General features: G+C 46.7%; 1 protein-coding gene across 5 annotated transcripts in view; it reads left to right on the forward strand.

Moving 5' to 3' along the window:
• Positions 1 to 19941, forward strand: part of STS (steroid sulfatase) — a 140937-nt gene that overhangs the window by 66088 nt on the left and 54908 nt on the right. For all 5 annotated transcript variants that reach the window (XM_055337418.1, XM_055337421.1, XM_055337417.1 and 2 more), the window contains 4 exons: positions 5133 to 5273; positions 8077 to 8198; positions 8287 to 8409; positions 10016 to 10439. In XM_055337418.1, coding sequence (XP_055193393.1) covers positions 5133 to 5273; positions 8077 to 8198; positions 8287 to 8409; positions 10016 to 10439 — 810 coding nt within the window. The remainder of the gene's footprint in view (positions 1 to 5132; positions 5274 to 8076; positions 8199 to 8286; positions 8410 to 10015; positions 10440 to 19941) is intronic.

Consider the following 19941-nt stretch of genomic DNA (forward strand, 5'->3'; position numbering starts at 1 on the left):
CTTGAGTGTATTGAGAAATGCAAAGACCCGAGCACCGTCTACGGTGGCATAGAAAATAAAGAATAGGGATTCGCTAAATAAGTAAAACATGAATATTTATTTTAGAAAAATTGCAAGTAGGGATCCCTGGGTGGCGCAGCGGTTTAGCGCCTGCCTTTGGCCCAGGGCGAGATCCTGGAGACCCAGGATCGAATCCCACGTCGGGCTCCCGGTGCATGGAGCCTGCTTCTCCCTCTGCCTATGTCTCTGCCTCTCTCTCTCATTCTGTGTGACTATCATAAATAAATAAAAAAATAAATAAATAAAAAGAAAAATTGCAAACAATTTATTTTATTTTATTTATTTTTTTTAATTTTTTTATTTAATTATGATAGAGAGAGAGAGAGAGAGGCAGAGGGAGAAGCAGGCTCCATGCATCGGGAGCCCGACGTGGGACTCGATCCCGGGTCTCCAGGATCGTGCCCTGGGCCAAAGGCAGGCGCTAAACCACTGCGCCACCCAGGGATCCCAATTTATTTATTTTTTTTATTAACGTATGCTTGGCACACAATGTCACGCTAGAAAAATCACAAACAATATAAACAGGTATTTAAATCTATAGAAACGCCTGTTTTGAACAGATATTCAGATAGGTTTTTGCGGTCTTCATGTCAGACAATTTCTATGGTTTAAGAACAGGACATCTATTTAGGTGACACTTTGTTAACCAAATTTATGGGTCAAGAAATGTCTTATATATAGTTTGAATAAGACCACATGTCTTCTAAAAATTTATGGCTAGTAATGTAGGATTTTCTCTACTTTCAATGTGCCTTTTCCCCCATTGAGCAAATAGATTAGGAACGTTTTTGTTGCCATGGTAAAGTTTCTGTTATGTAAGCGCAGTGTTAATTTTTCTTTAATGAGCTAATTTAATGTAATTACACCTCCAATTACGAAAATGTTCTTTTGTCTCTCTCCTTCGTAATTGTGTTTTAGGAAGAGCTACTTCCTCATGAAAGTGTTCTCTTGCTTTTTTGCCAAATTAAGATTGTTCAGAAAAATAATTTAATTTTTAAGGGGGGAAATTATACAGTTTTTCAGAAGTTAATGTGCCATGCTCATATGTTAGAGTAGAGCGCTTTCATTTATTTGTTAAGTACTTTTATCAACTAACTGTGTTTTAATAGTTTAAAACATCTTTATAAACGCCCCTGCGTGTGGAGGAAAAACAAGGTCTGGTTATTTCAGACAATAATAATTTATATGCAGTGAAATTTTAAATGGCTATTAGCAAACTGACATTTTCTAACATTTTTAACTTTCTCACGTGATGCCTAACGATAGGTACCACGGGGGCACATTTTGGAGGTACCATTAATGACATAATGTCACATTGAGCCAACCAAACCCATTCTGAGATTCAGAAATTCATACTCTGTAGATATTAATAATTATTAAAGGGCTTTGATCCTATTGGGTTTAATTTTAATTAAAAAAAAAAAAAGGTCTGCACCTGAACTAAACCTCTCAGCAAAATGCACGGAAAATAGGTATGGATTTTTCCAATGGAGGACACATGTACAACACATGTACAAAGGATCCTTATGGCGGCCACATCCCGGCATGCAGCAGATATAATCTAGGCCCCGGACATTTTGCGTCTTCATTGTTCTCTGCAAAGTTCAATGGAGAGCAAGGTTGAAATCTCATTGACCACTCTCACTCTGTCTGAGTCGTCACGTCCAGTTAATTACCTGGTTGTATTAATTGCATCTCAGATCAATCCTGTTCTGTCCCGCCTGCCCCCACCTAGTGTGGGTACCAGCATCTCTGTGGCGTCACAGCCACTGTGCGCACATTCCCTCCGGCCTCTGCCACATGCATCCGCCATGGAGCTGCGGAACGATGGAGGATGCACATCACCCCCGGATTAAATTCTTCACTGCCTGCCCGTCCTGTCCCCTGTGGGCTGGCTTGTGCTTCCCACCTCTGAGCCCTTTTCTCCAACTCGTAGTGAGAGTGTTGCATGGAAAAACAAAGAAAACACAGAAACAGTGGCACTCGCACATAGGAATGCTGTGCCTTCAGCCATTTGCGAAAGAAGCACAGGAAAAAGGACAAAGAGGGAAAGCTACCACCTGAGTGCTTCTCTGCATTGTGGCTTTATATATTTTCCTTCTGTACATTGAGAATAAAAGTGAACAGACAATGAGACAAAGTTCATTTGAAAAAAAAAACAACAACAAATTATGGGTTTTGTGTATGTTAAAAGCAGGGTAGGTAAAGTAATTCTCAGAATAGCTAGATTTGGGGTGAAACTTTACTAAGAGTCACATGGAGCCTAGATTTTGCTTCATTTAATCTCTAAGTGAACCGTATCCCTCTGGCCTACCATAAGTACATTTTCCATTCCTGGTGTTTTCAATTTTCGGTCGTAAAACAAAAATTCATTTTTCGCATCGTTTGCTGAGCTGAGCAATGTGTCTTTAAACGGCTTACATAAATTCTGACACCTCACTGCTAATGAAGCATGTTCTTAAAATAAGTTGAGCATGACCTCTGAGCCCTTGCCATGGAAAGTCTCTGCAGGCCCTTATTAATGCAACTGAACTAACTATCGGAAGCTCTTGGACTTTGTTTTAGTTTTTTGCTTCTGTGTAACAGGCGAGTGCAAAACTTAGCAGCTCAAAGCAACATGCATCTGTTATCTCAGAGTGTCGGTGGGTCAGGAATCTGGCACAATGTAGCTGGTGCGTTGCAATCAAGGTGCCGGCCAGGGCGGTGGTCTCATCTGAAGGCTCCACTCCCAAGCTGACTCAGCTGGCGGTGGGCAGGATTCTGTTTCTTGTAGGCCGTCAGCATGAGGGGCTCGTGTCCTTGCTGCCTGTTGCCTGCAAGTCTCGCTCAGTTCCCCGTCACAGGGGGAGACGGGTTCTCTCTGGCATAGAATCTCACTTCATTAAAATCCAGCAGGAGGACGAGTCTGCTGACCAGACTTTTTGTGTTTGCAGCCTAACCACAGACGTCACCTGCCACACGTTTTCCACATTCTGTTCATGAGAACCAGGTTGTGAGGCTCAGCTGCGCCCAAGGGGAGGGGATGATACAAGATGGGAATACCAAAGGGGTGTCCCTGGGGCCAGCATGTAGTCGGCTGCCACATTTTGCTTGAAACTCTGTTGCTGTCCTTATTAAGGTCTACACAAAGTCATGATGACACCACCAACAACTGCTGGCCCCTAGTGATGAGTCCCTTATGCATTCACAGTGCTAAATGTATAATTTATCTCCTCCATGATACCTACAGTGTATTGTTAGTATGATTGTCCCCATTTTACAAGAGAAAGTGCCAAGCCAACAGGGAGGCTGAATTCACAGTCCCGGGTTTCTCCACCTCACCTCACGACACCTGCAGAAGCCACGTTTGCCCTCCAGTGCTTGCTGGAGTGGGCGCCGTGCTTGTGGATTCCCACGTTTGGCCAGCCGGGGGCATGCGGGGGCGTGCTGTGGCTCGTTCAACCGTGAAACCATCCCCAGGCTCATCACAATGTCTATGATCCGGGTTTTGCGCGGATAAGTGTGTAGAATTGGCATGGATTTGCGGGAACCGCCAGTGAATTGCTTGTGGTTGTAAAGGTGTAGGTAGATGGACTAAAGTCCTCCTAACAAGGGTTGTGTGTCTAGCTCTTTATCATTTCAGAGGCTTTTGCCTTTTCGTTCCCTTGAGGGGAGGCAGGGCAATGTTTCTCCCCATCTACCCCCCAGCTTCATTGAGGTATAACTGACAAATACAATCGTCTGTATCTAAGGTGGCCGCGTGATGATTTCATGGTATATGTTGTGCAGTGACTGTCACAGTGCAGCTCATTAGTGTCATCAACTCACATATCATTGCCCATTTTTTGGTGAATGGAGACAGTGCTCAGGATCTAGCGGTGAAGCCTGGAGCACGAGTTCCGTACAGTGTCGTTAGCTGCCGTGACTGTGCCATCCCGCGGGTCCCCAGGACGTGTTCGTCATCTAACTGGAAGCCTGTATCCTGGGACCAACATCTCCCTGATCCCGGCTCAAGCCAGTGTTCGTTCCAGCTGCGAGTTCAGCTTCCTGTGTTTTGCTGCAGGTTCCCTGTGAGCGAGCTGGCGCCGCATCCGGCCTCGGCCAGGGGCCTGGTGTCCTCCCGGCTCCCCCCTGGGGCGGTGACTGGTGGCTGCTCATCTCGCCCACTGTGTAGCCAAGGCCCGAGGCGGAGACGGGGTCCTGGGCCACAGTGCAGGCACGGCAGGCACAGCGGCTCGTGCCTCGCGCCCCAGACCCCGTGGCTGGCACCGAGCCATGACTGCACACACGTGCCCTGGTCCCCGCAGGCAGGGGGAAGCAGCCACCACGAGGGCAGGCAGGGCATGTTAGGGGTGAGCGAGCCACTGGCCCGGCCTGGTCGTCCTGGGGGGAGGGGGGGCAGCGCTGGCTGTCGGGCGGGAGGATGCCGTAGGGGAGAGCACAGGTGGGCGAGCACAGGGAGGCGTGGGTCACCTAGGTCATGGGCGCACGGGGCGGGCCAGGGGAGTGGGGGTGCGGGTGCTGCCAGGGAGCAGAGAGGGGGGTGCCCTGCACATGCACACACATGCACATGCAACCACTCCAGTGGCAGGAAGCAGCTGAAGCCGGGCCAGGACGCCACTCGGGGCCTGCCGTCTGCAGCACCTGCCGAGTGGCACCCACGGGTGCGGGGCTACAAAGGCCCCTGTAAGTGGCGGCGCTGCCCTGTCACCCTTCACACTGTGCCTGCGGGTGCGGGGCAGAAGTCGTGCAGCTGGCACGACTCCTGGGCCTCCCGCGGGCGCTGGCCGTGCACAGAGCCTAGGGGCGAGGGCGGGTGCGGCCCACAGAGGTGGCGCCCTCGGTGACCTGCGCCCTGGCTCTCGGCCCGCAGCCTGTGGCGGCGCCTCCCGCTCTGATAGGTCATTGCCATCCTTGGAGAAAGACACGCTTGTTTGAGAGACAAGAGGGTAAAGTTCTCAGCCGGGCGATGTGTCTGCGTGGATGCGGAGCTCGCGTTGCCGGGGCACACGGGGTGGAAGAAGGTCCCAGCAAAGGGACTGCTGCAGCGCCCCGGGTGCCCCTCACTGCCCTCTGTGTGCTTCCCTCTGCAGGAAGATGCGGCTCCGTCTGCTGCTCCTGTTGTTGCTGTGCGAGGCCCAGGGCCACGCGGCCCCCAGGCCCAACTTTGTCCTGCTGATGGCCGACGACCTTGGCATCGGAGACCCCGGGTGCTACGGGAACACGACGCTCAGGTGCGGTGACGCGGTTGTTGTGTGAACACCGGGGCTCCCTTCGCAGGCCCCAGCCACGGGTGACGTGAACGCACAGAATGCTGACGGGTGTCAGAGCCCTTCACAGCGCTCGTGTCCACCTGGGTCTTTACGTGGATACAGACCGACTGGCGTCAGGAAGGCGGGTGGGATTCGGTCTCATTGAACAGGGCAAACCCAGAGGGACCACTAGAAAGATCCTCAGGGTGACCCTTTCCTACCGAGCTGACTGTGCTGCGTCTCCCACATCCTCACTTGGCTCTGCCCGTGGCCGCAGCTCTCCTGTGTTTGGTACCGGCTGCATTGCAGTGGGCCCCGCTACTCGAGCCGCCGTCAGCTTGGGTGACCACAGAACCTCTCGGGCCACGGGCGCTGGTGATGGCAGAAGCACGGTGGGAACCAGACTTAGGAACGGAGGAGGACCTTCTGTTTCTCAGCCCCCCTGCCTAACCCCGGGTTCACGTCAGACGTCTCCTAAGGGCCCCGTGATTGAAGAAGGAGAGTAGGTCCTTGTGTAACAGCATATTGGCATCAACGCTGCATTTTCTCTTAATAATCATGAGGAGACGATGACATATAGTGCTTCTCAGCTTCCTCTTAGCAACGATCGGTACAAACTGAATCACATGAGGTGGGGAAAGAGATCACTGGCTTTTAGTAGCAGTTTCTCATAAGATCTATGAATAGTAATAATTACATGAAGCGGGGGGAGGGATGGACACACCTTAAGGGCTGAGGGATGCTGATTGGCTTTCATGCTGTCACTCTGGCTCCTCGTCTCCTTTTCAACACGACAGTGCACCTTGGAGGAGTGTTTCGTTGCTTTGTGTCAGAGCAAACAAAAATTAGGAATTAAGTGGTTCTTTTGGGGAGAACCCGGCATCCAGATGTGTGTCAGTTCCACCTCTGAACCTTTGCATCACGTGCTGCTTGTCATTTGTGAAGTGTGTGCTTACCTACGACATGTGTTAGAGCTTAAACACATGGACACAGATGAGATTTCAGTTGACCACGTGTGTTTTCTGCCCCACGTTTGGCCTCATTTTGTATAACATGTAGATGTTACTTATGGATACTTGTCATACCTCTATTGCTGGTAATTTAGTTTTTCTTATCAGAGTCATAATGTCTGCTCATTTCTTAAATTTAGCTCATGTTTTTTTTTTTACTTTATTTTTAGATTACTGTTATTTATTGTCATTTAAAGTCAACTGAGTAACTTACCGTGTATTATTAGCTTCAGAGATAGAGTTTAGTGATAGATCAGTCGCACATAATACCCCGTGCTCGTCACATCACATGCCCTCCCTAATGCCCATCACCCACTTACCCCATCCCCCCACCCACCTCCCCTCTAGCAGCCTTATTGGTTTCCTAGAGTTAAGAGTCTCTTAAGGTTTGTCTCCTCGCTTTCATCTTATTTTATTTTCCTTCCCTTCCTTTATGTTCATCTATTTTGTCTCTTAAATCCCGTAAGGGACTATTAATCAGCCATCAAAAAGAGCGGAATCTTGCCATCTGCAATGACGTGGATGGAACTAGATGGATGGCATTACGCTACGTGAAATAAGTCAGAAAAAGACAAACATCATATGATTTTTAATATTATATGTATTCCTGAACTTCACCGAGCTAACAGATAACCTTACCCAGTCAGGGGTTTTAATCAAAGAATTACAATCAAGCCTTAAGGTTCTATGTCTAACAGATCTCAAAAGGAAAGAAAAAGTGTCTACAATCACAATATAGAAGCTATGTCACAGCGTATCCTACATCTGTCGTTTTCCATATTGGATTCCAGTTCTTTATGAATTACATATTTTCACATTATATTTTATTTTTTTAAGATTTTATTTACTTATTCATGAGACAGAGAGAGAGAGAGAGAGAATGGCAGGGACACAGGCAGAGGGAGAAGCAGGCTCCATGCAGGGAGCCTGACGTGGGACTCAATACCAGGACTCCAGGATCACGCCCTGGGCCAAAGGCAGCGCCAAATGCTGAGCCACCTGGGTTGCCCAACACATTATATTTTATAAGCTCATCTCCCCAAATAGATGTCTCAGTGCACAGTCTAGGTATGAGGAAGTTTAAGTCAGATATGCAGATTCAGTCTTCTAAACCTTCTAAACCTTGCAATGGGAGGCAGAAGCACAGTGGAAAGGTGGGCTGTAACGTGCATACGCTGAATTCATGGATGGGGGAGCAGGTTGAGCAATGCGATGAAATGACCTTCACCTTCAAGCTCTGCATCACCAAGGGCTCTCTGTGTGGGCACAAGAGCATGAGACTGTGGGCCACGAGAATAAGATGCATGCTCCTGTCTCTGTACATCCATGTAAGAGGGCAGTTGGCCGTGTTGTCCCTTTGTAGTGAGGAAGCTTCTGTGATAGGATCTGTGTCCTACACACGGGCCAGGCCCCCTCACAGGACAAGGATGGCCCTAGGAGGCTCACGAGAATCCTGTCTCTGCCAGGACCTGAAGAATAGAAGGTAGCCAGGCTGGTAGAGAGGCAGGGGCTGCATTCCCAGTGGAGGATGTGGAATGAAAGCTCAGCATGGCCCAGAACTGAACAAGGTTCGTTTCTGAATGCCTAGCAAGTGTGGAATGACTCCTTGACAGGATTGGCCAGTCCATTCCCAGAGCAACCGGGATGGCTTGTCCTGCATCACCCACACTTCTGGAACTTTCCCTAGATTGCTGAGAAGTGATGCACTGTAAAAAGCCACAGTGGAAGCTGCATGTTTCAAGGTCATCGTGAATGACATGAGTCTTCCATTCTAGAACTCCTAATATTGACCGGTTGGCTGCAGAAGGAGTGAAGCTCACACAGCACCTGGCAGCGTCGCCCCTGTGCACACCAAGTAGGGCAGCCTTCATGACAGGCCGGTACCCCATCCGATCAGGTAACCCCCAGGCTCCATAGCCATGGCTCTTGTCCTCCTAGGGGCATCCCTGACCTCCTCTTTCAATGGTTCATTTCTCCTGTTTCAGGAATGGCCTCTCAGTCCTTCATAGGAGTGTTTATCTTCTCGGCCTCTTCTGGAGGACTTCCAACCAGTGAGATTACCTTTGCCAAGCTTCTCAAGAATCAAGGCTATTCAACAGCTCTGATAGGTAAGGGCAGCTGAGGAGTGGGAGTCGAGGACCTGGGCAGGGTGAGTGGGAGAGGGCATGATAACTGGCTTTTTAAGGATGGCATCACTGTTACAGTTTGCACAATTTCACATAATGAAGAAATAATTTCAATTGTAAATTAAAACACAATGCACCTATCTGGGCTATTTGAGTGTGTGTGTGTGTGTGTGTCTGGACAGGTACATAGATGAGATTGATAGATGATAATGAAAGATGGATGGACTGATGGATGTATGAATAAATGGAAAGGTAGATAACATAGCTGATGGAGCCAGGTATGGATAGGTAAATAGATGAAATGGGTGATGGATGGATGATGGATGGATGGATGGATGGATGGATGGATGGATTGTTAATGGTGGGATGCACAGATGGTAGATGGATGGATGGATAACAGATGGATAATGGGTGGATAGATGGATGATTGGATGGACAGGTAGATGGTGAATAGATAATGGGTGGGAGGGTGGATGACAGTTGGATGAATAGATGGTGGATGGATGGATAGTAGGTAGATGGATGGATGGATAATGGGTGGATGGATGGATGAATGGATCATGGTTACGTGCATGAGGAATGGATGAATAATGAGTGGTTGACTGGATGAATAATGAGTGGATGGATGATGGGTGGATGATGGATGCATGGATGATGGCTGCATGGATGGATGATGGGTAGATGGATGGATGGATGGTGGATGGATGAATGGATGATGGGTAGTTGGATGAATGGATAATGGATGAATGGATAGATGAGATAAATGAGACACATGATAGCTAATAGACTGATAAATAGATAATTATGCACAGCCATACAGGGTACAAAACTACATATACACATTATGCTATTGAACATTTTATCTTTTATTATTAATAGTGAAGTTGTGTCAGAGTTTGTCTCAGTTGACATTCCCATTGATTTTTGTTCAATTGATAGGAATAATCCATTCTCCATTTTTACTTGGTAAGCATAGGTCTATGCAGGTCATCAGATGAATCATAAAATCTCTCACAGAAGCAAAATGACCATTCTCTTTCCTCCCACCTCTTGTCATAAAACCATCATCATGTTTTTCTTTTGTGAGCACTCACTAATTTAGTGGTATAATGTACATTTTATAAGAAATGTTCATAGATGTTTAAAATAATTGCTGAGCCATAAGTGTGATTTCCTCATGCTTGCTTCAGGGGTAGTTTTTCGAGAAAGGATCCATTTTCACTTTAATAGTTAAGGGACAAAAACCAAGTTGGTCCTACGACTTAAGGAAATGTCCTTAAAAAATTCTTGTCTTTTTCTGTGTATTGTTGTCACCTACCTATTAAATATGTCAGGTGGTTGTCTTTTGTTTTGTTTTATTTTGCTGTTTTCGGTGCTCAAGCAGTTGTTGTTTTCTGGTAGAGTGAGTAGTTAATGCCTTGTTGTTTGTGGAAAAGGCAGCGAGACACTGTGGGGTTCTCCAGAGTAGGAGGAGTTTGGCTAACAAATGTGCAGAGCGATCCCACTTTTCAGTGTGTAGGAATCAGAGGCTGACATCCAGGTCGCAGTGTTCATTGCGTATCAATGTATCACCCGTCTGTCTTCTCAGGCAAGTGGCACCTTGGGACCAACTGTCACAATAAGACAGACTTTTGCCACCACCCCTTGAGCCATGGCTTTGACTATTTCCACGGGATCCCCGTGACCAACCTGAGGGATTGCAAGCCCGGAGAAGGCAGCGTCTTCACCAGGGGCATCAGGGTGCTGGTCTTCATCCCCCTTCAGATCATTGCCATCTCGCTCCTCACCCTGGTGGTGCTCAAGTGCCTGGGGCTGCTCCACGTGCCCCCTGTGGTCTTCTTCTGCCTTCTGTGTCTCGCCGCCATGATCCTCGGCCTTCTGCTGTGCTTCCTGCATTACTTCCGACCCCTGAACTGCTTCCTGATGCGGAACCATGAGATCACTCAGCAGCCCCTGTCCTATGACAGCCTCACACAGAGGCTGACGGCGGACGCGGCCCAGTTCATACGACGGTGGGTATCGCCTCTTATCCTGATGCTGCCTGTTGCAGCGTGTGCTTGGTTATTGCCATGGAGGTTGGAGAAACAAGGTGGTCCTTCTAGCCATGTTTCCCCTTCCCTACTGAGGAGGTTCCTCCAGCCAGGCTCTCAGGAGGAGGAGGGGGGTGGACAGTGGAATGACACGTGAAGGGAGGTGCAACCCAGTGGGCTCTCGTCAGGTGGCTCTGCCAGTGTCCCTCACGTCCTCTGCTTCTGAAGTCATGCCAAAAAATGTCTCCCAGGTGACAAAAGGGGCCTTAGGTATCACCACGGTCATTATTCTTCGTGTGTGCGTTATTTGTAGACTAGAGCACATGTGTCGTCCTTGCGAAAGAAACGCCACAGGGAAGTCCAAGATATTCTATGTAAATCTCTGAGCAGAACAACTGTGTGAGGAATCTGGGTGAAGCGCATTATTTTGTGCAGGTCTGTTCGGACACCTTGAGCGCATAGTGTTGAGGGTTGCCGTCAGCAAAGGGAATGACCATCCACGGACAGGTTGATGGTGGGTCGGAGTAGAGACTATATTCCTTTTTTTAAATTTCTTTTTATTAGAGTTCAATTTGCCAACATATAGCATAACACCCAGTGCTCATCCCATCAAGTGCCCCCCTCAGTGCCCATCACCCAGTCACCCCCACCCAACTCCCCTTCAACTACCCCTTGTTCATTTCCCAGAGTTAGGAGAGAGACTATTTTCCAAACACCTGCTATCAAAACCAGACAAAACCATTTTGTTCCATTCGGAACTTTAGAGAAAAGTGGAAATGTCATGTGAAAACCAGACATCTGGTCTGTGCGGTCACTTGCCATGAGCATGCTGAGAACATGTGTTGTTTAGGCACCAAAGACTGGAGAAACCAGTTGGTCCCAGCTAAAATGGCGGAAGGAAAGATGTAATGCGGTTCTTGACAGAAGGAGGAAGATTTTAAGCTGGTGGTCATGCTCCTGAGCATCTGTTATCATCACTTGCATGTGGATGTACCGTTGAGTTAGTGATGGCTACGTAAGCCTAACGGTTGGCCCACACAGCTGAGTAGTGACTGCTCAGGCTTTGGTTTGCAGAACCTTAGTGTGCTCTGAAAACTAAAGATCACCGGTCTTCTCCTCTTACTGTGGAGTGCCTAGGCCAAGCTGCACAACTCCATTGAACCAGCTCCCAAGAGAGTATAGCCCAGATGTCGCCTAGCACACCCCAAGAATACTGGAGCATAGATGGGGTTTCCCACAAATATCCACAACCATTGTTAGATCCGTACATATTTTCAGAAGGGGATGCTGACTTGAGATCTGATGCAGCAGTTTTAGAACTTTATAAGGTATACATTTTACATCATCGCCCAGTAAGATATATGTATTTTGTTTTTTTAGTAGACTTTCTTTCTCTCTTTCTTTCTTTGAGAGAGAGCGCATGAGCACATGAGTACAGGGGAGGACCAGAGGAAGAGGGACAAGAAGATTCCCCACTGAGCCGAGAGCCAGACTTGGGGCTCGATCCCAGAACCCTGGGATCATAACCTGAGCTGAAGGCAGACTCCTAACCGACTGAGCCACCCAGGCACCCCAGATACACATAGATTATTAATAGAAACAAGGTTCCTGAAATGATCTCTCTCTCTCTTTTTTTTTTTAGCAGAGAAATCACTTCTGACACTTTCCATCTTATTGTGTTGTGTTTTATTTTTAAAAAGCTCTCTGGCTGTGACACTAAATTAATGTCATACCTCAACAATGAGGCACAGTCTGCGTGGTTGACAAAGCTCTTACCTCGCGGGTTAACCTTGCTGCATTCATAAGCAGGGGGACAGCCGTTCCGAGGTAGGATGGCGCCCCGCTGGATTGCAGACCTGGCCATTGAAGCTCAAAACCCAGCAGTGTGCTGTTTTGCCAGATTTGCTGTAACAGCTGAACACTCACCTATCGGTCTGCATCGACCAGCAATCTCTCAGAAACATATGGGAGGAGATTAATAATACAGTGCCCCCTGCAAAATCACAGGGTTCGGGAATCATACTCGGCTTCCAGATGATTCACTTCTCTCCCACATGTGCTATTTTGACAGGAATGATTGAATCTGTAGAGAGTATGAATATTCAGATGATTACAAGGCATCTTAAATGGGCTCCTCGGCACGTGACTTTGGGAGACGACCAAAAGCAATTTGATCGTAAAGGCATTGAAGCCTGTGCAGTTGATCTTGATGATATGCAGGTTTCTGCAATTTTGGGGCAGAATGAGAGATTTAAGATGCTCTAGCAACTCCACAGTTGAGGGTTGGGGTTATTGGGTTTGTACAAGAGGGTTCATGCTTCACGACAGATGGGTCCATTGGAAAGGCCTGTTGCCCGTGTTGGTGCAGTGCATGCATGGTCAGCGTTAGTGCAAACACGGCGTTTGTATACCATGATGCTATTCACAGAAAGCTTCCCCCCATACGTCACCTGAAGACAGAGAGATGGAAGGTGTCTGGGTAAAACCAGACTTGGCTACAGTTGTCCTCGTGTGTGATGTGTGATGTCTGATTCACCGTGTGTGATGGCCGAGCATCTTGAGAATCACCTCACTAGGTAACCAAAGAAACATAACAGAATTTGTTTTTTCTTTTTCTTTTTTTACATAGCAGTATTTGTAAAGAAAAAATATTATATATATATATGTATATATATATATATTTCAAGGATCTGAATATCCTTGAATATTCATATATATAAAAAATATTCTATATATACATATACAAGGATCTGAAGACACACTTATATGTGTTATCTCACTGGCCAGCACATCCTGAAAAATGTAGGCAGGCCTTTACCACCTTGGTGTGAGAAATGGATTCAGACTTAGGAGGAGCAGAAGGAAATTATCCAAAGCAATGATGGTGTTGGTGAAATTCATCCAAACACATTTGACTTGAGAACTTCACAATGGAAACCAGTGCCCACTTTTGATGTATTGACCTAAAAGACCATTTGGGGAGGTGCATACTTCCCATGCAATGAATACGTCAAAAGAAGTGAAGAAAGTGATTTAAAACTCTCATTTCTAAAATTTATTCTCTATCTCTGAGCCTTGTGTCTGAAACGATGTAGACTAAAGATGCTCACTTGAGGTGTGGAGCTGTGGATGGCAGGGGCGTGAGGCGGAGATGCTGTGTTGGTTTATGGTGCTCTCACATGAGGTCCCCTCGGCCAGATTTGCTACCAACGTGCCCCCGGATTAAAGCACACAGTTCTGTGTTGAGGAGAGTGATGGTTTGGAATACACAACCGTGCTCTCCATGGTGCCCCATCCTAATTTACTCTGAGGGATGAATTCCTCTTGGGGAGATGCTTCTAGTGGGAAGCTAGATGATCAGGCTCACCACACACCATATGTTGTAAGCTCTATAGTAATGCAGGAGGCAGGTCATCCTTAATGCAATCTAATTAGCAGGAAGTCCCTGTTGCTCTTACAGGCAGGAATGAACCGTAGATTTCTTAGACATTCGCAAGCCCCTTTTCGTGCAGTCGTCCGCTCATTCCCTTGGCCGTTGGTCTCTTCAGGGCCCTATAAATCAGTCGGGTTGAGTGCACAGTGCAAATGGTGGTGCAGCATGGGTTGTGTTCAGGTGTAAGCCACCCTTGCTGAGCCGTTGTCTGTGACCTGCCAGGCACTGGGGATACACACGTCACCCCGGGCACATTTCACGCACGTCCCGTCTTTCACGCTACAAAACTTCCACCTGAGATGGGAAGAAGAGATGTCCTCTCGTGGAGGAGCTTGATGCTGGGCGCTTTGGGGTGAATAGCGAAAGCGCTCCGGGCCATGGTGGACACCGGCTCAGCCCCTGCAACAGGGAATCTGAGAGATGTCAACCGAAGAGTCCGTCTCACGCCCTGAAAGTAGAAGGCATCCTGGTGGTTTTTAAAGGAGCTCTGATGCCCCCGCAGTCATCACCATGGTGATGGAGACGCACTTGCGTGTTCTGAAAAGGCTTCGGAGGCTGCACAGTGACAGGTGAATTCAGTGAGTTAATTTTATGCACAAAGTAGTTTTGTTTGGTTAAGTCAAGGCTACATTTAAGAAGGTTACTGGCAGTGGGTGGAAGGAGACCCGCGTTTCTCATCGTCCTCCACACAGTGAGGTGAACCTTGGTCACTCTGCAGCGGGAGGAGCCAGATACGTCGGCCCCTTTGCCCCCCAGATACATTGAAAGCAGCGCTCCGTTGCTAGGAAAGACACGTCTGCTGAAGGAAAGGGCCGTTTTTCTCTGCGAACATAGAGATGTTCAGGCTGAAGAGGATGTTTTTGAGAAGGATGATGGCTTTATACACACCCACGTGACTTGTACAGTTGATGAGCTCCAGGGCCCGGATTCATCAATTCAAATGACGTTGACCGCGAGCGTTGTGTGTCCAGGCCCCCGTGTTGAACACATACTGAACCAACTCAGGACGTATTGAATCTGGGTGGAACACGTTCAGTGTCGGCGTGTGCGTGTTTTAAGAGGCCGTTGTTAGAAGTGAAATACCAGCGATTTCCAGTTATGTTTAGCGTGGGGACCTCTGTTGTATCCTCGGCATGGGGTCTACTGGAGAACGAATCCAAAACTTGGAAAAGATAAGAGTTTCGTTTTCAATCTGTTGATTTCCCCGAGTGATAAGATCCCATTTTTGATCCTTTAAAAAACCCCAATTCCTGACCAGTCCCAAAAGGGAAGCGACCGTGCCGTCGGGATGATGGGAAGTATGTGTGACCGGGCAGGTCGCATTGCCTCACAGAAGGGTCGTGGGGGAAGAGCTTCCCCCGCCATCTCCTGGGGTCTGTAGTCCTACAGGAGGTAGAGGCTTCCTCCTGCAAACATTGTCGGCGTCCTCACAACGCCCTGAAACTGGGACGGCTGATAAATGTATCATCGGAAGACCTGACCTTTTGTCCCGTTCTCCTGCCATCGATATCTGGCACGGTCGAAATCCTGAAATGCATTTACAGGGTAACTTCGACCCAGCCTTTGACATTTCCAGCCAGACCGGGGTGTAAGTGGCCATAATGAATGGCTGTGATTTGGCACAGAGCGTCTTCTTTTTTTTATTTTTTTTAATTAATTAATTAATTAATTTTTTTACAGAGCATCTTCTGAAGAAAGGGATCGTGGGGTGACTTTATTAGCCTAAGTAAGAGATTAAGCCAGAAAGGAATAGCGGTGATACTGATCCTTGATTCATGGTGAGAAAAGTGCATCAGATTAACGAGTAAGGGCAACACACAGGGAGACACACGCACAATTGTGTTCACCAGTGGAAACGTTGAGTCATTAAAGAATTGTCTTCTCGGTAAGGGTGGATGCCCCTTGATTGGTGTCTGTCGTTGCATGGGCCACCGAGAGACAGCTTTAGGGACGGAGGGGATCTTTGGCTCTTTGGATGAGCCCCCTCTCCAGGCCGAGCATGCCGCAAGCTTCTCGCCCATCCAGAGAAAGCAGAAGTTCCCCTATTTCTGAGGTGGAACTATCTGGGGGAAAGTTCTTTTTTTTTTCTCTCTCTCTTTTTAATGGGAAAATTCCCAATGTTTTAGATACTAGCTTTTTTTTTTTTTCCCATTTTCAGCACTGAGAACCACTGTGGAATAAATGAATTGCTATATTCTCTGCAGCACTGAGTGGACCCCAATTTTACTCAGTTCCCGGGGTCATCCATTGATGTCCCCATGTCCTTCATGGACTTCTCTCCTCGTTCCCAGGCTGAGCGTGAACGTGGGGAACAGACGATCGATCTGTCTTACGTGGCCTGTCTGAATCAGAACAGCTATCCCCTAGCAGGGCGGACGTACCCTGAGGGGGTGACTATACTCTCCTGTCCTCCTTTTTTCCCTTGGAGGCTCCATCTAAGGAGGCGCTCTCCTTCCTTCTAGTGGCTGCAAAGAAATGTGATTGGTTTTACAAAGGGAAAATCCATCTCCTTCCTCCGAATCTCATTTCCTATTATGACCGTTCCAATTGTTTCTTAGTTCATATTATCCAAACTACAGGGAAATTATCTTTTTAGGTGGTTGTTTTGTAGGTTTTGTAGGTCTTTCTTGCACTGTCTGGGTTAGGATAATGAAGGATGCATTCCAGGGAATTCACAACCTGTATCAGCAAAGCGTCTTTCCTGTATCTGTTGTCTGCTGGGGCGTGGGGATGACTTTAGGTACTTGCACTCAGGTCACAGCAGGTCTCGGGGAGGAGCATCGCCGGTGGCGATGGATGGCTTCAGAGTCCAGCATCCATAAGTTGGCAAATTGAACTCCAATAAAAAAAAATTAAAAAAAAAAAAGTAACGCCTTCACCATCCCCTTGGATACATTTTAGTCCGCCTTTATAAGAAATCAGCCTTTTGTTTCTTGGATTGAAATGATCGCCGGCTGCTGGGAAGGCGCGGAGCCCCCTTCTGTATCTTTTGCAAATAGAGCAAAGGCGTGTAGCCGCTGAAAATTCTTTCTTTTCACCCAGCGAGCAACACACTGGCAGTAAACTTTCAAGTTTTTACTTTCGAAACTTTTACTTTATTTACTGGAGTGGCCCCGCGAATGACACAGGACTGAGGCCCACGAAGGCGATGGAGCGCCCTGGAGTTGTCAGGGCCATGGGGAAGGGAGACGCAGACGTCCCCCATGGGCCTGCTGTGGCCCCTCCGTCCAGAAGGGACTGCACAGCGAGGGTTCCCTCCCGGCCCGGGGACCGTGTCGCCGGGCTTGGCCAGGCAGGCCGGGCTGCCATGTGCGCGGCACGGCCGCTGTCAGTAGGCACGGTCTCTGGTGTCCCCTCCTCGGAGTGACAGTGCCTTGGGCCCGGCTCCCTAGTTGGCCTGCGGCCCAGTGGGTCACCTGCTTGTCCGTTCCGAGCGCACATTTCAAAATGCCCCCACGTTGACATCGTGCTGGTGATGCCGACAGCCGGCTCTCTGTCATGTTTGATGTATTTATTTATTTATTATTCTTTGTGAAGTCGATGGGCACATGCCACGGGTCTGTCCTCAGCACGTTGTGCCAGACACATCCCGTATCGCCAGCTCTGACCACGTACGTGCTCGGGGGCTGGCTTTGTAAGCTGCCTCGGCTCTATTATTTTTTTAAAGATTTTATTTATTTATTTCACAAAGAGAGCTCGAGCACAAGCAGACAGACGGGCAGCCGAGAAGAGCAGCAGATTTTCCACTGAGTGTGGAGCCCGTTGTGGGACTCGATCCCAGGACCTTGGGATCATGCCCTGAGCCGAAGGCAGACAGTTAGCCGACCGAGCCACCCGGGCGCCCCGCGGGTTTGGATTCTCATGCTAGTTCCACTTGTGGGCACAGGTGGCAGGGACCCCTGGGAGCTTTTTGCTTGTTTGCTGCTTGGGTTTTTGTGATTTTTGTTGTTGTCATTTATTAATTTAGTCAGTTGGTTAGCTAAGTTGTGAAATAGTAACTGCTGCTTCATTTTATACTCTCGTAAAAAGGAAAAGAGATAGATTGCAACCCCAAACCCTAGAACTCCAAAGCATGATGCAGATGATTAACAGTAATGGGCTCAATTCGATCTTGAGGCAGGAGGTCCCTGGGACCTCAGAGTCCGAGGTTTTATGCTTCCTTTGGTTTCCAAAGTCCAGAGGAACATGAGTGTAAAGTGTGATAAGCAGCAGATCTGAGGGGTGATCCCCCCCCCACCCCGTGTGGGCTGGATGGCCCCAAGCTCTCTGCAACCTGAGGAAATTTTAAAAACGCATTTGGCAAAGTGTGTATTCGTTTCTTTATCAGAGGTGAACTGGTTAGCGAGCATTGTGATACCCAGTTCTAAATTTGAGATGTTTTTGGTCACCATGAGGACTCAAGGTGCTAAATAAATATACACAAGCCTCATTGATTTCACTAAATATCAGTGCTTCTTGAGAGCTCTTTTGGGTGGCAGAGATGACGAACAAGAAGGGACCGTCCCGTCAAAACCATCAGAGATTTCTGAGAGTTTACATATTGTGTACATATATACCTGTACCAGTAGGCGTATATTTGTACGTGTGTATATACACCTATACTAATAACATATAGGTGTGTATGTGTGCTGATACAGCTATACTGCTGTGAATGTGTGGGTTTATGTGTGTGTGGCTATATACACCCATACTCATGATACACGTGTAGTTGTATACATGTACGTACATATGCTAATAATGTACATAGGTACATAGGTGCATGTGTGTATACCTGTACTGATATGTGTGTAGGTGCATAATGCATCTGCATATTAATATATAGAGATGCATATGTGCACAGCTATACAAAGCATATATACATTCATAGGTGTGCTTGCGTGTGTGTATATATGTATCTATACACCGATTTCACTAATATATCTATTAGTGTGTGTGCACACAGATATACTCATAACAGATACAGGTGTATATCTATGTATTTATATATATGTACCTATATTAAAAACATATACGGGTATGTGTGTCTGTGTGTGTGTATACACACCACCCTATACTAATAGACGTAGGTGTGCAGTATATGTGGGTGTGTATGTGTGTATACTAATAATAATATACATACAGGTGTATGTGTGTACATATATAGATATACATACTATTAACATACATAAGTATATATGTATATATTTGAACGTGTATATCTATATCAAAACTTGTATATGTATATATGTGCGTATATATTTATATACAGAGCCCTATGCTAAGAATATGTATGTAGGTGCATAGTATATATATGTGTGTGTGTGTAGGTGTATGTGTGTACAGGTATATATATGTGTGTGTGTGTGTATATGCATACACAGTAATAACATCTAGGTATATATGTACATATTTGTATGTATACCTATGTTAATAACGTACGTAGGTAAATGTGTATGTATATGTCTGTATGTATATACATATAGATGTATATATACACACAGCCCTAACTAATAATATATTTGCAGGCGCATAGTGTATATATATATATATGTGTGTGTGTGTGTATGTGTGTGTGTGTGTGTGCGCACGCGCGCATATAGGTATATATATGTGTGTGTGTATATATACATACAGAGTAATAACATACAGGCATATATGTACTTATTTGTATGTACACCTATGTTTATAACATATGTAGGTAAATGTGTATATATATGTCTGTATGTATTTACATATAGATGTATATAACACAGAGCCCTAATAATAAATATGTAGGTGCATAGTATATATATAGATAGATGTATATATACACACAGCCCTATACTAATAATATATACGTAGGTGCATACTATATATATGAGTGTGTGTATAGGTGTATGTCTGTACAGGTATATGTATATATGTGTGTGTTTATATATATATATATACACAGTATTAACATATAGATATATATGTACATATTTGTATGTACACCTGTGTTAATAACATACATAGGTAAATGTGTATGTATATGTCTGTATGTATATACATATAGATCTATATATACACACAGCCCTACACTGATAATGTATA

The sequence above is a fragment of the Nyctereutes procyonoides genome, unplaced genomic scaffold (assembly GCF_905146905.1).
Source record: "Nyctereutes procyonoides isolate TBG_1078 unplaced genomic scaffold, NYPRO_anot_genome, whole genome shotgun sequence".
NCBI lineage: Eukaryota > Metazoa > Chordata > Mammalia > Carnivora > Canidae > Nyctereutes > Nyctereutes procyonoides.